The sequence below is a fragment of the Antechinus flavipes genome, chromosome 4 (genome assembly GCF_016432865.1).
Source record: "Antechinus flavipes isolate AdamAnt ecotype Samford, QLD, Australia chromosome 4, AdamAnt_v2, whole genome shotgun sequence".
Taxonomy (NCBI): domain Eukaryota; kingdom Metazoa; phylum Chordata; class Mammalia; order Dasyuromorphia; family Dasyuridae; genus Antechinus; species Antechinus flavipes.
Window position 1 is genome coordinate 12,578,770 of NC_067401.1, and position 15,978 is coordinate 12,594,747.

General features: G+C 40.8%; 1 protein-coding gene across 8 annotated transcripts in view; it reads right to left on the minus strand.

Annotated features, from left to right (window-relative positions):
* Positions 1 to 15,978, minus strand: part of DGKG (diacylglycerol kinase gamma) — a 257,067-nt gene that overhangs the window by 50,850 nt on the left and 190,239 nt on the right. For all 8 annotated transcript variants that reach the window (XM_052000062.1, XM_052000065.1, XM_052000064.1 and 5 more), the window contains one exon: positions 2,260 to 2,350. In XM_052000062.1, the coding sequence (XP_051856022.1) occupies positions 2,260 to 2,350 (91 nt within the window). The remainder of the gene's footprint in view (positions 1 to 2,259; positions 2,351 to 15,978) is intronic.

Sequence of the window (15,978 nt, forward strand, 5' to 3'; positions counted from 1 at the left end):
CCTCCCAGGCTCGCCCAATCAGCATGTTGCTGTGTAAACAGGAGGGGGGCCTCCTCTCCAGCGAGCTCCCTTCTCTCCCTGGCCACCCCTCAGCATCCTCCAGGCACCAACAGGCGGGGAGGCAGCCCTGCTTCCCCTCCTCCCCCTCCCCCCCAAGCCTTTTCTTGGCGAAAGGTTCCCTGGGCGGATTTAGGCGGAGAAAGCTGCCGTGCCCATTGGTGCTTTCGTATCCAGGCAACAGAGGGAGAGGCCGAGCAGAGGCCGGGACCACGCCAGAAAGGCCTGGAGAAGCCTTAAAATTTGGTTTTGGTCGCGAAGCATTCCGGGGGAGGAGCGTTCCCTCTGAGCAGCCCCCATGGAGAGCAAGGAGTCTGGCCGATCGAGCCGGGACCCCCAAAGGGGAAGGGCCCTGGACAGACCCTCTGGGAGGCTGCCTTAGAGCTGGCACTGATGCACAGGGACCCCCTTAGTCTCTCTGGGCTTTCTGATGAGGAATGGGCTGTTGGACTGAGGCTAAAGGCAGCTAGTGGTCAGCCATTGTGGCCCAATGGAAAGAGCAGACTTCCTAGTCAGGAGGGCACGGGTTCAAGATTCATCGGCTGTGGATAAATATTCTGGCTGGGCCAGTCAGGTTACCTCTGGGTCTCAGGCCTCTGACCCCTAGTCTTTGTTGGCAGAGGAAATTTCCTCATTGGTGCTCCCTGCACCAGGGAAATCTCAGCAGGGGCCTGCTGTTTACTCTGTCTGTGATCCTGAGTAATTCACAGCACTCTCTGTGGCTCAGTTTCCCTTTTTGTAAAATGAGCCAGTTGGGGTCTGCTTCCAGCTTTAGTTCTTTGACACTTGGAACCTCATCACTGTGGTGATGAGGGACCGGAGTATGTCAATGAGTCACGGGAGGGAAGAAAACAGAGGGCTGTCCCACAGGATGGTGCAGTCTCGGAAAGATTTTGGGAAATAAGGCACGGTGGAAACACCAAGGTCACAGAGGAGAATGATTGTGACATCCTAGCTCTGGAGCTGGAAGAGATCTTGGATGCCATCAAGTCCAAACTCTTCAATTTTTGGGTGGGGAAACTGAGGCACAGAAAGGCCAAGTGCTTTGCTCAGTGCCAAGACTGGACTCGGGTCTTCCTGACCCCGAGTCCTATCACCACACCATGATCCTACCCAGAGTGCCGGCGTCAATGGCTCTGTGGCTGGCCATCAGCAGTGCCATGTCCTCTACCATCTCCCAGCCCTTCCAATCAGTCACTAGTCCCGGGACACCCCTGTCACTACTCACCCTTGGCTAGAGTGGAACACTGCAAGTCTGGACTATGTTAGAGCATATGATATCATATCATATCATATTATATTATGGCTTATTTATATTATTAGATATAGTGTTACATATTATATTGTGTTATATCATATGCTATGCTATATTACACTATTCCACAGTATCACATTTCTATATTATATCATATTCCGTATATTATGTTATATGTTACATTATATCATGTTATGCTGTATCATGGTGTTATGATTATAACGGTATGTTATAATATCACATATGCTACATTATTACATTATGTCCCACTATGTATCATGTTACATTATAGCATGTGATGTTAAATTATTGATTCTATCCTGTCCCATTCCATCCCATAAATCATATAAATCATTATGTCATATTGTTATATTTTTTTATATCACTATGATATATTATCTATCATATTTTACATATTTTACAGCATGCTGTACTTTATTATTTTAAATTATGCAAATTTAGTGTTTCAAAGCTTATGAGGAGCTTTATACAATGATCTCATTTGATTTTTATAACACCCAATCAATCAATCAGCAAGTATCGATTGACTACTCTGTGTCAGGTGCCAAGCGAAACCTCGTCTCGCCCGAGGACCTTATTGTCTAGCCAGGAGAGACAACACACACGTTTAGATTGTCTAGGAAGATACCCAATAGATGGAGGGTGATTTGGAGGGCAAGGAAGCGGCAGCTGAGGTTCAGCCATGGTCCTGTGAGGTGGGTGTTACGGGCCTTGTTATTTCTATTTTATAGAGGACTAAAATGAGACGAAAACAGGCAAGTCTTATGTTTCTTGAGAGGCAGAATGGAAGAGCAAATAGCGTGTTAGATTTGGAGTTAGGAGACCGGTTGCCTTTGTTGGCAATATGGACTCGACGTCCAACCTAGAGCCCTTGACGTCCAACCTAGAATCCTTTCTAGTTCCCCATTGGCAATTGCCAGACTCACCTCCACTTCTATGAAGGTTTGCAGCTTCTTGCAGGTGGAAGCAAAGGTCTCTGTGGTGCCAAATTCAAAGTACCACAGCCTATTCTTCATCCTAGGATGCAAAACAAAAAAAAAGCAGGGCTTAGTCAAGACAGTCTCGACCTGCTGCTAGCTGGACCCAGATGTCTCCAGGTGGACCCAGACATCCAATCCTCAGCATTCATGGAGGGAAGGACAGAGACTCATGGGAAGGAAATAATGAGAATACCCCTTGAAGGGATGGGAATATATTGTCACATGTACTTTGATGGCAACTGTGTTACCCTGTTGACAGAGAAATACCCAAATAATCAATGGATCTCATCAATTTGGAAGTTCCCTCCAATAATGCAAATCGTTATCCATCCATATCTGTCCACTCTTGTCATGTTCTCTCATAACTTCATCATTAGGGGACCACTCAACATATGGGGTGCCTTCCTGGTTTTTTTTCCTTGGCAGTAATAGTGTTGTTCAGTCATTTTTCAATCATATCTTATCCTTTGTGACCCCATCTGGGGTTTTCTTGACAAAGATATTGGAATGGTTTTCCATCTCCTTCTCGAGCTCATTTGATAGATAAGGAAAAGGAGACAGGCAGACTTAAGTGACTTGCCCAGGATGACACAGCTTATAAGTGTCTCAGGCCAGATTTGAACTCAGGAAGATGAGTTTTCCTGATGCTGAGCTGGGCTTTCTATCCAGTGCACCTCTGAACTGCCCCAGGCAATAATGATACCGGCATATATATGTACATATACATATAATAGCTAACACCTGCTACATGATCCACTTGTATCATATGATACTGAGATAATAAATTGCTGACTTATCTATGGTATCTATTATGTCATACAATAGACATATAGATCCCATGAGATTTATACATATGCCAATACTGAAAACATATAATTTATTCTAAACTGTATCATCGTAAAAACATTTAAAACTATAAGCAAAATAAAAAAATTTTTTTAAAAATGAAAAGCATATATTAAGTTTAAAAAGAACTTGAACAGAGACATTCTTCCAGATTTTTTTCTTCTGGGTATTATGTACCTTCAACCACCTCAGATTTTGGTAATATCTTTATTATTATTTTCCCCCCATAGCCAAAGTGCGGTTTTAGCTGTACATGCTCTGCTTTCCTTACTTTGCATTATTTTATATAAATCTTGTTGCTTTTTGTTAGCTAACATTTTTTAGAGAATAATTCCATTCCATATACTACAATTTAGTCATTCCCCAAGTCTTAGAAACATGGATTATTTTTGTTATTTTTCTGGTAAGACAAGCAATGTATACTAAGAATATTTTTGTAACGCTAAATCTTTAATTTTGTCCCTATCAATAGCACCTTGATCATGTTGACCTGGCAGATAAATCACTGGATCAAAGGGTCTTATAGATTAAAATACATATTTAAGATTGCTTTCCAAAAAAAGACAGTATTGATCAGTTTACATCTCTACCTGCAATGCGACAACATTACTGTCTCACAGCTTCACTAATATGGAAGCTTTTAACATTAAATATTTGGGCAATTAGGTGGTGCAATGAATAGAAAAAGGACCCTAGAGTCAGGAGGACCTGAGGGCAAATCTGGTCTCAAATACTTACTAGCTGTGTGAATCTGGGCAAGTCATTTAGCCTCAATTGCCTCTAAAAAAGAGAGAACATTTAACATTTTAAATGAAAATTGATGAAACAGAGTTTTCTCAGAATTGTTTTCATTTATATTTTTCCTGCTTATTCAAACTTTTTCAAAATCATGACATTTCTTATTTGGTGACTTAACTGTTGAAAAATGGATCACACATTTACAAAATTAATGTCAATTCATTACAATTTTTTGGATATCAAATTTCTATCAGAAATATAAGAAGTGATTTTTCTCATATCTGTTTATTTTCTTTTTATTTTGGCTGCATTGCTTTTTGTTGTCATTAAAAAACACTTTAGAGCATCAAATCTAGTCAGAGAGGAAGCTGAGAGCCTGGGAGCCAGAACCATGGAGTGGGAGAATCCCAGGCTAGGTGTTAAAAGATCAGCTCTACCACTTGCTGGCCTGTGACTTTAGGCAGGTCACCCAACAGCTGGGAGCCTTGATTTTCTCATTTATCAAATGGAGAAAATGATACCTGCTCCTTACATTACATGGTTGTTTTAAGTCTGAAATATGTTGATGTATGGGAAAGAGCTTTGGGACTTTTGCCACGTATAATTACAAGGGATTCAACAGTGGATTAAGATTAGGAAAGTAGACTGGATTTATGGAAGGGTCACATGTGACATAAATCCTAAGAGTCAAAGTTATCTTTCTCTAATAATTTCTCCTCCTTAACTCCTCTCTTTCTCTCCAGGGGCCAACATTTACTCAGCTATCAAGTCCTGCTTGGAATCTGGGTATTATTGTAGACTTTTCCTTCTCTCTCATTTTCTACCACCAAACGCATGGACTGCCCCTTAGTTGCCTTTGCCTCTAGGTTTAGGAGATTCATGGCCAGTTTTGCAGCTGGTGACTCACAGGATAAAGTTGTGTAACCCCAGAAGAAGGGACTTCCTGCTTCAAACATTGCTTGCTGGACAAGTACTTTTAGCCTTTCCAAGCCTCAATTTCCTTATCTATAAAATGAGGGGACTGCACCTCATGGCCTTCCACTTCTAAGTCTATGATCCTTAGTCCTATGTGTTTTTCTTAGAGGGCTCCCAATTTCTTCTTGGCTCAACATTGTCCTCAAAGGATTAGCTCTTCCAGATGGGAGGTTAGGACACTCCAAAGGCCCTGATGACTTGACCCCACCTGAGAACAGCAACTTCCCTAGAGACCAGAGATATGCAGGTGAAACTGTTTTTTTTTTCTTCCTTTTTGAATTTTTTTGAATTTTTCTAAGCCCCTCGGAAGCTTTCATGACCCTTAACACATAGGAAAATAAGGCATCAGCAAAACAAGCAGAAATTCCCCTTGAGCAAAAATTTCGAAAGTCACGAATGTCCGCCCCGGATCCATGCCAAACGGAGGATAAAAGAGACGAAGCTGCTGAGTGGACAGAAGGAATCCCAGAACATCAGAAATGGAAGTGACCTCAGTGACCATTTGGTTCAACTCACAGAGAGCTGGAGAGAATCCCCATTCTATTGTCCCAAACCAGTGGCTGCTCAGACCTCATCTCCAAGAAAGGGGAACTGGCCACCTCTCTCAGGGCAGCTGCCACACTCATCACTTTTTTTAGTGGGGGGGGGGGGAGCAGAAAGATGGAATTCACCTTTTTTCAATTTCTACCCATCCCTCCTACTTCTGCCCTCTGGAGTCAGGCACAACAAAGCTGATCCCTTTTTCATGGCTTTCCAAAAACTTAAAGCCAGTTATCATGTTCCCTCTGAGTCATCTTTCCTCCAGGCTAACTAGGACTCTGCCAAGATTCCACATTAACATACAAAAGTGTATTAATTTCCCAAGAACATTTTTCTTTTGGTTGAATCCAATATATTTTAGTTGGGAATGGAGGAATCCTGAATTTCCTCTGCCCTGTTACTAGACCTCCTTTTGTGAAGGTGAATGGATAGAGTTTTAGGAAAGGGTATCATTCCATACCGTGAAATTTCTCAAGGGCAGGTAGATGGCATGGTGGATAGAGCACTGGGATAACTTTGTCACTAAGTGGTTCTCAAACTTTTGTTTTCTTTATCCTATTAAAAAATTATCTTTATCCTATTAAAAATGATTGAGGATCTCTCCAAAGATTTGGCGAGAAAAACAAAGATTTTGTTTATCTGGATTATTAGACATTTACCATATTGGAAATAAAAACGATTTTTGAATTTGTAGACCATCTAAAAGGGTTTCAGAGATTCCCAGAATTCACTAGACCATACTTTGAGAACCATTGACTTAGTGAGGTCAAATCTGACCATTGGCAAGTCACTTAACCTTGTCTGGCTCAGTTTCCTCACCTGCAGAAGGAATTAGAGAATGAAATGGCAAACCACTCCAGTATCTTTGCCAAAAAAACTCAAAATGGGGCCATGAAGAGGCAGATATGATTGAAACAACTCAACAATAATAACAAAGAGAAAATATTCATGCTACGCAGGACCTAATCATTATTCTCAATCTTCAGTGATGGTTGGCTGGTTCTATAGGACAGACTAGTAAATAGTTTAGTCCAGGACTTCCTGCCCTTGGCCCTGGCGGACTTGGACCCTCCGAGTGGTTCCCAAATCTGCCCAGATGCAAGTGGCTTTTTAGACTAGAAATAATAGAACAGAGGGAGAATTACATGCTCAGTCTTCAAATTGTACTACAAAGCCATAATCAACATTATTTGATTCAGGTTAAAATAGTTCCTAAATGAGGAACAATCGTAGTTCATTTGGGTCCTTTTCTGTTCATCCCTTGTTAGGAGCCTTTGTCACTTTTTGCCTTCTAAAAGGGTTGAAGCCCTTTTCACTCCATCTTCTATTCACCGGATGGAATGGAAACTCCGTGAGGGCAGGAACTATTTGATATTTGCCTTTGCAATCCCAGCGCCTAGCACAGTGCCTGGTCCGTGGTGGTACTTAATTGTTGACTGATGACTTAGGGGAAGATTCCGTCTCACTGGTGAGAACCATCTTAGTGGGACAAAAGGTGATGGAGGAAACATTTAGAATGGTAAGTTGGGACTTTCAGTCTCTGGCCCAACAGACACCTAGGATCCGGCTGGCTCAGCCTGGCAATTGCTGCTAACATTGATCACAGCAAACAGTACTTATTGCCAATGCATGGGAAAGTTAACCTCCCTGGACCTCAGTTTCCTCATATGTAAATGCAGGGATGGAACCAGATGTCTACATCTTTGATCATACATTCTTATGTTACTTAATCTCTCTGGCCTTCGGTTTCCTTCTTGACCAAATGAGAAAATTAGACTACATGACTTCTTGAGTATCCTCCCCACTCTAGAATTGTGAGTCTATGTTACTTCAAGTGGCTAGGCCTCAGTTTACCCATCTGTAAAATGAACAGATTGGGTTAGCTCCCTTCCAGCTCAAGAACGATATTTTGATCATCTCTCCCCCATCCACTTCACCATCGGTCACCAGGGAAATCATTCTGCTCCTGACTTTGGCGTTTGTCCATGTCAGTTCCAGGATGGGCAATCACCGGCTTACTCACCCCACAGATACTGGGAGGTCTCCCACAGGCAGCCAACATTTTTTGGATGAAGCTGGGCCAAAAAATGTCTTAATGGTTTTTTGGAATGCTTCCTCGTCTTCTCCCTCTGTCCTTTCTTTTCTTTTCCTCCTCCCACGATTGTCTTTCAATTGGGAATGACTAACCTTCTACAAGTTAGCCAGACCTTACTTGTCTGCTGCTGGAGAATTCGCCCCTGATGCTAACTCTAACCTGCAAGTTCCATCCCTTTGTGCCAAAGGAATCGTGACTTGTGTCCTCGGTGTCGTTGTGGAAGAAAAGAGAATAAAAACAGTTGTGGTACCAGCTGGGAAAGCGGGCCAGTATTCTCCTTTGGTTTGCTATCGACCCTTTCATTACCTACCAATTCTTTGGATCTGTATCCCGCCACTTAACACATTTTAGGTACTTAATAAACACTTGTTGAGTCCTTTCTAAGGAACAGGATTGGCCATGCGACTCCCCTGCTCAAAAACATTCCATAATTCCCCACTGCTTCTGTAGCAAAATTGGCCTAGCTTTGATGTCTTTCCATAATTTGACTCCAACCTCTTTTTTACTCTTATTTCACATTATTCTCTTCAATGTATCCATATCCCTAATATACCCACATCACATATATATGTATATTTACACATCGATGTATATTTACACATATACCTACCGATGTATATTTACACATCAATATACATATATGTAAATGCATGTGTATGTACAAATCCACACATATGTCTACCTTCCATCCAACCGGACTAGTAGATGCTGCCTCTGTCTGACAGTCAATTGCTCCCCTTTGGGCTTTCACTTAAGCCATGGCCTCCCTCCTCAATATCCTTAGCTTCCTTCAAGGTTTAGCTTAGGTGCAGCTTAATGTTTCTCTAGGAAACACTCCCTGATATTCCTAATTTTTATGTTCTCTCCTTAATAATAGCTAACATAAACACGGCACTTACTGTGTGCCAGACACTGTGCTTGGCGCTTTACAAATAGGATGTTTTGATGCTCACAACTCTGGGAGGCCCATGCTACTATTATTTCCATTTACAGGTGAGGCCATTAGTTAGACTAAATGACTTGTCCAGGGTCACACAGTTAGGAAGTACCAGAGGGTAGATTTGAACTCAGCTGCTTTAACTACAGTGCCACCTTATCAATGTCTTCCAATTGCCTTGTATTATTTACAATATATATAGGAATATATATACTATATAAATATATGTAATATATATACAAATAATAGATAAATATATGTAATATGTATATGTAAACATATAATAGATAAATATATGTAATATGTCTATATAAATATATATAATATACATATATAAATATAAACACACATATATACATTTACATTTACATATACACATATAAATACACATGCATATATATACATTTACATATACATATATATATATAAATATGCATACACATATATACATACACACACACACACACACACACATATATATATATATAAATACACACACACACATATGCTATGTGCACTTTGGAGCTCTCCAGCACAATGTCAGGATCTCTGTCACCTCTTCCCCCTTAAGAAACTCCAGCTAACTTCTCTCTTTGTCCTTTAAAGCTCTTAATAACCTTTTTTTCCCAGCCTTTTTATAATTTGCTCTTATCCATATAGTCTGTGGTTCAGTCACATGTCCTACATACAGCACTCTGTTTCCTGTCTCCATGCCTTTGCATTGACAGACCCCAATGTTTGGAGCACCCTTCCTTTTCACATTTGCCTCTTCAAATTCCCTGTTTCCTTCAAGACTGTGCAAATCCACATCCTGCAGGAGTTCTGACAAGGTCCTTGCATTGCTAATACCTTCCTCCCCCGCCCCCCCCAGGGTTACTGTACTGATGGGTACAGGCATCTGTGTTCTTCCCCTTAGCATGTGATCTCCATGAGAACAGGGACAGTTTTTGCCTTGTCTTTTCTTTCTCAGCAGTTAGCACCTGCCTGGAACTTAATAAATGCCCGATGACGGCTCAATCCATTAATGCCATTGTATCTTGTATCCTTCAGCCTCGCTTAGGGCCCTACCTAGACCAAGCACTTCATGAATTCTTTAACACGAATTTAACAGAACTGAATTAAATGATGAAAGATACTGTGATAATAGAAAAGGTCTTTGTTGTGTCATCAGGAGAATTTTATCCCAAGATCACAATGGTGCACTCAGAGAAGGACGTTGTATGACTACAATGAATTTACATTTATCTTAGTTACAATAGGAAAACAGCAGCAGTTCTAGGAAAACCTAAGAGGGGGAAAATGTCCTTCAAATAAGATAATGGAATCATCTCCATTGGTGGGGACAATAAGACTCTCTTCTTATCAAGGATGTGGAGGTGGAGGGGAGGAGGAAAAGTAGACCTGGAGATAGGAGGTCCTAGGTTTGGGTCCTGCCCTAAACTCTGACACTGTGTAGATCCTTCCATCAATTTCAGGTGATTTCCTCATCTTCAGAATGGTGATAAGCCCAACACTACTCATGTCAAGGGCTTTGTTCTTAAACTATTGTTCCTTACTTAAGACCCTCTATCTCTAATCTCGGTCCATTATCCACTGGCTGTTCCAGTAACTTACGTGCATTTTGTAAAGTTTTAATCCAGCTTCCCTAAATAGTATGGAAACTGACTTCCAAAAGACATTCAGAAAATACTAGGACATTAGTATTCTAAATGGCCCAACAGGGAAAGAGTCAGCACCTGGGTTTGAATTCCAGCTGTAGCACTCTTGGATTTCCAAGCCTCAGTTTCTTGTTCTGTGACATCAGATTGGTTAATAGATGGATTTTGAGATCTCTTCTAACTAGATATTTGAGCCCCTGCTCTTTCCACTGTATCATTTGGAATAGATTGAAAACTTTATAAAATGCATGTGCTATTCCAGGCCAGAACATGGGAGACTTTGAATTAAAATGCATAGCTTTAAGTAGAATAAAAAAGAAACAAAACTAGTACCCTGGGGCAGGAGAAAGAGAGGGTTGGAGTCAAAGGCTGGGGAGATCTGAATCTTGCCTCTCCTGACTACTCCTTGTGGGATGAAATAATTTACATCCTCTTATTGGTAAAAAAAAAAAAAGGAATCTACCAAGATATTCTTGGCAGCATTTTTGGTGGCACCAAAGACCTAGACAGCAAAGGAGATGAGCATCACCTGGGGAACAGCAGGACACATTGTGTGTGTAGATGTTGGGAAATACTACCATGTTGTAAGAAATGGCAGTTATGATGGGTTCAGAGAAACATGGAAAGATTTACACGAACTGATGCAGAGAAAAGTAAGCATATACAAGAAAACGATATATACAATGATTACAACAATGAACAATTGTCATAAAAAACTGAAAGTGAATACTGCGAAGTTGTAAAGAACAAGCCTGGTTCTGAGGAAGAGGTGTGAGATCCCTTCTCCTCTTCCTCACTCCTCAGCAGAGCTAGGAAGTCCAAGGATGTAAAACATCACATATGTTTACAAATTTTTTAACGCATTGATCAGTTGTAATGATTTTTTCCTCTTTTCTTTAAACTTTTTTTGGGGAAAGGGGATTGGATACATGGAGAGAATTAAATGATAGACAAAAGATATAAATAAACTTAAAAAAATAATTTACTGACCTATGATGTTTCTTCTAACCCTAGATTTATGAACCTAGGATCCTAATTTAATAATGGAACTCCATCATGACAACAAAAAATATTTCAACTATTTTTTGTTTACATATACATGAGTAAATATGTATATATATGTGTGTGTATTTAGGAGTGTATACACACACACACACATATATATATATATTATATATATATGTAAATATATATAAATCATGCCTTAAGTCAACAATCTAAAGGAAGATGAAGGAGATTATGATGGCAGCCAAGGACTTAAAAACTTCTTCACAGATCTCTGTCACAGTGAGTTTCACCCTCAGTGAACTTCGAATTTTATCTATGAACTTTGGTTTAAGGCTATCCCTTTATAAATACATTAGTTTAAAGACTAAAGGGGAAATGTGGTTTAATGGAAAGAGCCCTGCATATGAAGTCAGATCTTGCCTTTGATGCTTGCTATGTATATGACTTTAGGCAAATCATTCCTCCTTGCCCCTCTTTCTTTGAAGCTTTGGACTAAATCAGTGACCCTTGATTTAATAAGTAATGATTGATTTTTGTCCAGTCAACTTAAATTTTTTGATAACAATTTCAATATAACTGTTTTTGTGATTCTGAGATTTTTATTTTATGCATTTAAAGATCTTACCACGAGAAAGGATTCACAGGCTTCACCAGAGCACCCAAAGATTTTGGACATAAGTGACGCTAAAGATCGCTAGACTCAGGAATCATAGAGTTTGCTTTTGGTTCTAAATCTGGGATCCTGAGTCATTCTATCTCTGTAAAATTCCTTTTAGCTCTAAATCTAGGATCTCTCTGAACCTCCATGTTCTCATCTGCAAAATGGATGGGTTGGACTAGTTGGCACCTGAGTTTCCTTTAAACATTAGGTCCATGATCCTCTACAGATTCAGAAATGGGAGTCCTTACTCTTTAGGATTGACATATTAGAGTTTCTAACTATTGATAGGAAAAGGAGAGGCACCAGAAGCCTGATAGAAGAATATGATATAAAAGAGTACCAAGACTTTTCTCAGGATGAGAGAGCTTTGACTTCCCAAACACAAGGCAACGCGAACACTAGAAAGCCAAGACATAGAGATGATCTGAGGCTGATGTTTTAGTGACCCTTGAAGAGGGATGGGGAAGTGTGGAGTGATCCCTCCATCCCTTAGCGACCTGGCGAGTGGCTTACTGAATATGAGTTTCTGGGTCCAGAGGAGAAGCGATGCATGAACAGTGAGTCCATCAGAGACATTGTTGAGCTGTTTAGACTCAACAAAGCACCCAGACAAAGAGAGAGATTCTCTACGGTGCTCCCTGACCCCATGGAAGATAGGAGAGTCCAGGAGCCATCAAGGCAAGCCAGCACATACAAAGAAACTCATGAAAAGCACCTACAAAGTGCCAAATTTGCTCTCCATAACACTCCCAGGACACTCAAGGAGTCTCAGAGTCAGAAGGAACCTCAAAGTCCCCTCAAACCCCCCCCCCCAGTCCAGTGCAGGAATCCCCTCTGTTGCCAATCTGTATGGGACACAGGGATCTCTCAGCTGCTCTTGTCCATCACTAAATGTGCTATCATGCATGAGCCGCCCCTCCCCCATGTTGGCCCTCAAGTTTCACTGTCCACTGGAATGGCACAGAAGGCCACTGAGATGCCAAGCTGTGGTCAGGGTAATCTTTCCCAAGGGGGCTCAAAAACCGAACACCAGGTCACCAGGAAGGAGGCATTAAAAATAGCTGTTTTGTTCTTTGAATATCAGTCCTGTGACCGCTGAGCTTGCCAACAGATCTGTCCTGGTTCAAAGTCTTTAAACCTCAAGGGGTTTGTTTGCCCAAGTATCTCCTGACCTTTTTCCATGCTTGGGGAGAGCTCGATTCTCAAAAGTTTAGAGAAAAGCTGGACCAATGGATGACCAGAGAAAGGAGGAAAAGAGAAGAAGGGAGGGAAGGCACAAGAAGGACATGTGAAACTGGAGAAGAGCTAAAGAAAAGTTGAACAAAGATTTTTTTGAGGGAAACAAATGTCCTTCCTTCCTTCCTTCCTTCTTCCTTTCTCTTTCTTTCTTTCTTCCTTTCTCTCTCTCTTTCTTTTCTTTTTTCTTCTTCCTTCTTCCTTCTTTTTTCTTTCTTTTCCTTCCTTCCTTCTTCCTTCCTTCCTTCCTTCCTTCCTTCCTTCCTTCCTTCCTTCTTCCTTTCTCTCTCTCTCTCTCTTTCTTTTCTTTCTTTTTTCTTTCTTTCTTTCTTTCTTTCTTTCTTTCTTCCTTCCTTCCTTCTTTCCTTCCTTCCTTCTTCCTTCCTTCCTTCCTTCCTTCCTTCCTTCTTCCTTCCTTCCTTCCTTCCTTTCTCTTGCTTTCCTCCCTCCCCTCTTTCTTTCTTCCCTTCTTTCTTCCCTCTCTCCTTATCTCCCTTCATTCTTTGTTTCTCTTTTTTCTCTCCTTTTCTTTCTTGTTTCTTTCCTTTTTCCTCCCTGTCCTCCTTCCTTCCCTTCTTCCTTAAATTTTTTTTTTTACTTTAGAATTAGAGTTAAACTGATGAGAAACAACCCTATTTCAGCCTGACCACTCTGCAAGTCCAGCTTGTCTATTGCGCTAGCATGGCTTGACTGACCATCATTAATGGAGGTTTTAGCTGGCCATCACTAATGGAGGCCTTGCCTACCACAACAATTTGCTCCAAAGCTAAGGGACACAATCACAATCCTCTAGCATTTTTCCAAGGATGCAAAGTACCAATTGAGCAAAGCTCTCTGGCAAACTTAGCAATTTTGGTTTCTCTACCAGGACTTTCATATTTCACCTGAGAGGCTATTACTGAGCATAAAGCAGGGTGCCACGCAAGTCTCAACAAGTACAGCCTTTTAAAGCTTATTCCCTTAAACTCATTATAAAATGTTCCAGTCTTTCTCACCTTACCATTTTTTTTTCATAGTGAGTGGGCACAAATAATTTAAGTACTCCAATGAATGGAGACCCCCTCATTCATGAAAGGCTTGTGGTGTGGCAAGCACTGTGTTAGAAATAGAAAGGCAAAGGTGGGGTCTTTTCCCTTAACTTACGTTCTAGTAGAAGTGAACACACAACTGGAACTGGTGGCCAATGAGTTCTCATGACCAGGTCTGGAGAAATTTTAATCCAAAATCTAGATGTGATTTCTGGACCACCTTTGAATGATATTGGCAATTTAGGGAAGTGTGATGGGACTGAAGAAAATTAAGTTTTCAGGAAAAAAAGATGGAACCTCTTACTTATAGAACACAATGTGGCTTGAATTCTTGGCAAAATTTAAGGAGGTATTGAAGGGATGGTCTGTGAGTATTTAGAAAAAAAGGGGTGACAAACAAAAGTGAGTATAGACTCATCAAAGACAGTTTTCCCTTTTCCCTCTCTCCCTTCCTTCCTTCCTTCCTTCCTTCCTTCCTTCCTTCCTTTTTTCCTCCCTCCTTCCCTCTCTCTTTCTTTCTTTCTTTCTCTTTCTCTATATTTTTTGTTTCATTCTCTCTTTCTTTTCCTTCCTTCCTCCCTCCTTCCTTCCTGCTTCTTTCCTTCCTTCCTTCCTTCCTTCCTTTCTCCCTTCCTTCCTTCCTTCCTTCTTTCCTTCCTTCCTTCCTTCCTTCCTTCTTTCCTTCCTTCCTCACTCCCTCCTTCCCTCTCTTTCTCTCTCTCTTCTTTCTCTTTCTTTCTTTCTTTCTTTCTTTCTTTCTTTCTTTCTTTCTTTCTTTCTTTCTTTCTTTTCTTTTCTTTCTTTCTTTCTTTCTTTTTTCTTTCTTTCTTTCTTTCTTTCTTTCTTTCTTTCTTTTTTCCTTCCTTCCTTCTTTCTCATTCTATTTTTTCTTTCATTCTCTCTCTTTTCCTTCCTTTTTCTCCCTCCCTCCCTCTCTTCCTTTCCTTCCTTCCTTCCTTCCTTCCTTCCTTCCTTCCTTCCTTCCTTCCTTCCTTCCTTCCTTCCCTCCTTCCTTCTTAGTAGACAAAGAGATCAAAAGAAATACTAGAGATATAGTATTTAGGTTTCAGTAAATCACTATATAAAATATCTCATGGGAGATTGAGGTTCCATTTAAAGAAACTTTCTAGGACTTCCTCAATAGGAATGAGTTTCCCATCACTTCAAGAAGAAGATGAATGACTACTTGTAGGGCATGTAGCAGTGGCTACTCTTGATCAGCATCAGATGGCCTTTGAACTCTAGGCTTCTTTGAGATCATGTTCAGTGAGGTGCCATCGATTGCATTGTGTACAGAGAGAGTTAGGTGGCTGAAATCAGGAAGTCAGGAAGAACAGTATAGAGAGCACCTGACCTGGAGGCAGAAAGCCTTGAGTTCAGATCCTTCCTCAAGTACTTTATAACCAGGCAACCTAGACAGGTCACTCGGTTTCTGCCTACTTCAGTTTCCCCATCTGGGGATAAAAATAGAGCTTACATCATAGGATTGGTGTAAGAGTTAAAGAAGTTGCCTTATATGTAGCGTGTTTGGCAAACCTCAAAGTGTCTTATAAACATTATTTTTTGCACTTCAATGTGACCAGCGTGGCAGCATTAATCTTAACTCCTTAACCATTTAAAGAAATTATTTTGAAAGCTTTAAAATCATCTACGGCTTCCCATCTCCAGCCTCTGCCATTTTCTTTTATTTTTTAAATCAGCTCCGGCAAGGGCGGTTTTGAAAAGCCAGAAGCAGTGGGTGTAATGACACCTTCCAGTTTGTATAGTCCCTTTCACTGTTTACAAAGCTCCTTCCTATCCATTAGTTATCCCAGCCTCCCGACCACACTGTGAGCTAAGAACACAAAGCCGCTTTCTTTGGAAGGGGAGGAAAGAGAAGGGTTAACCAGCTCACCTAAGACCCCAAAGCCAGTGAATAATGGCCGAGCCAGTCTAGAAATGAA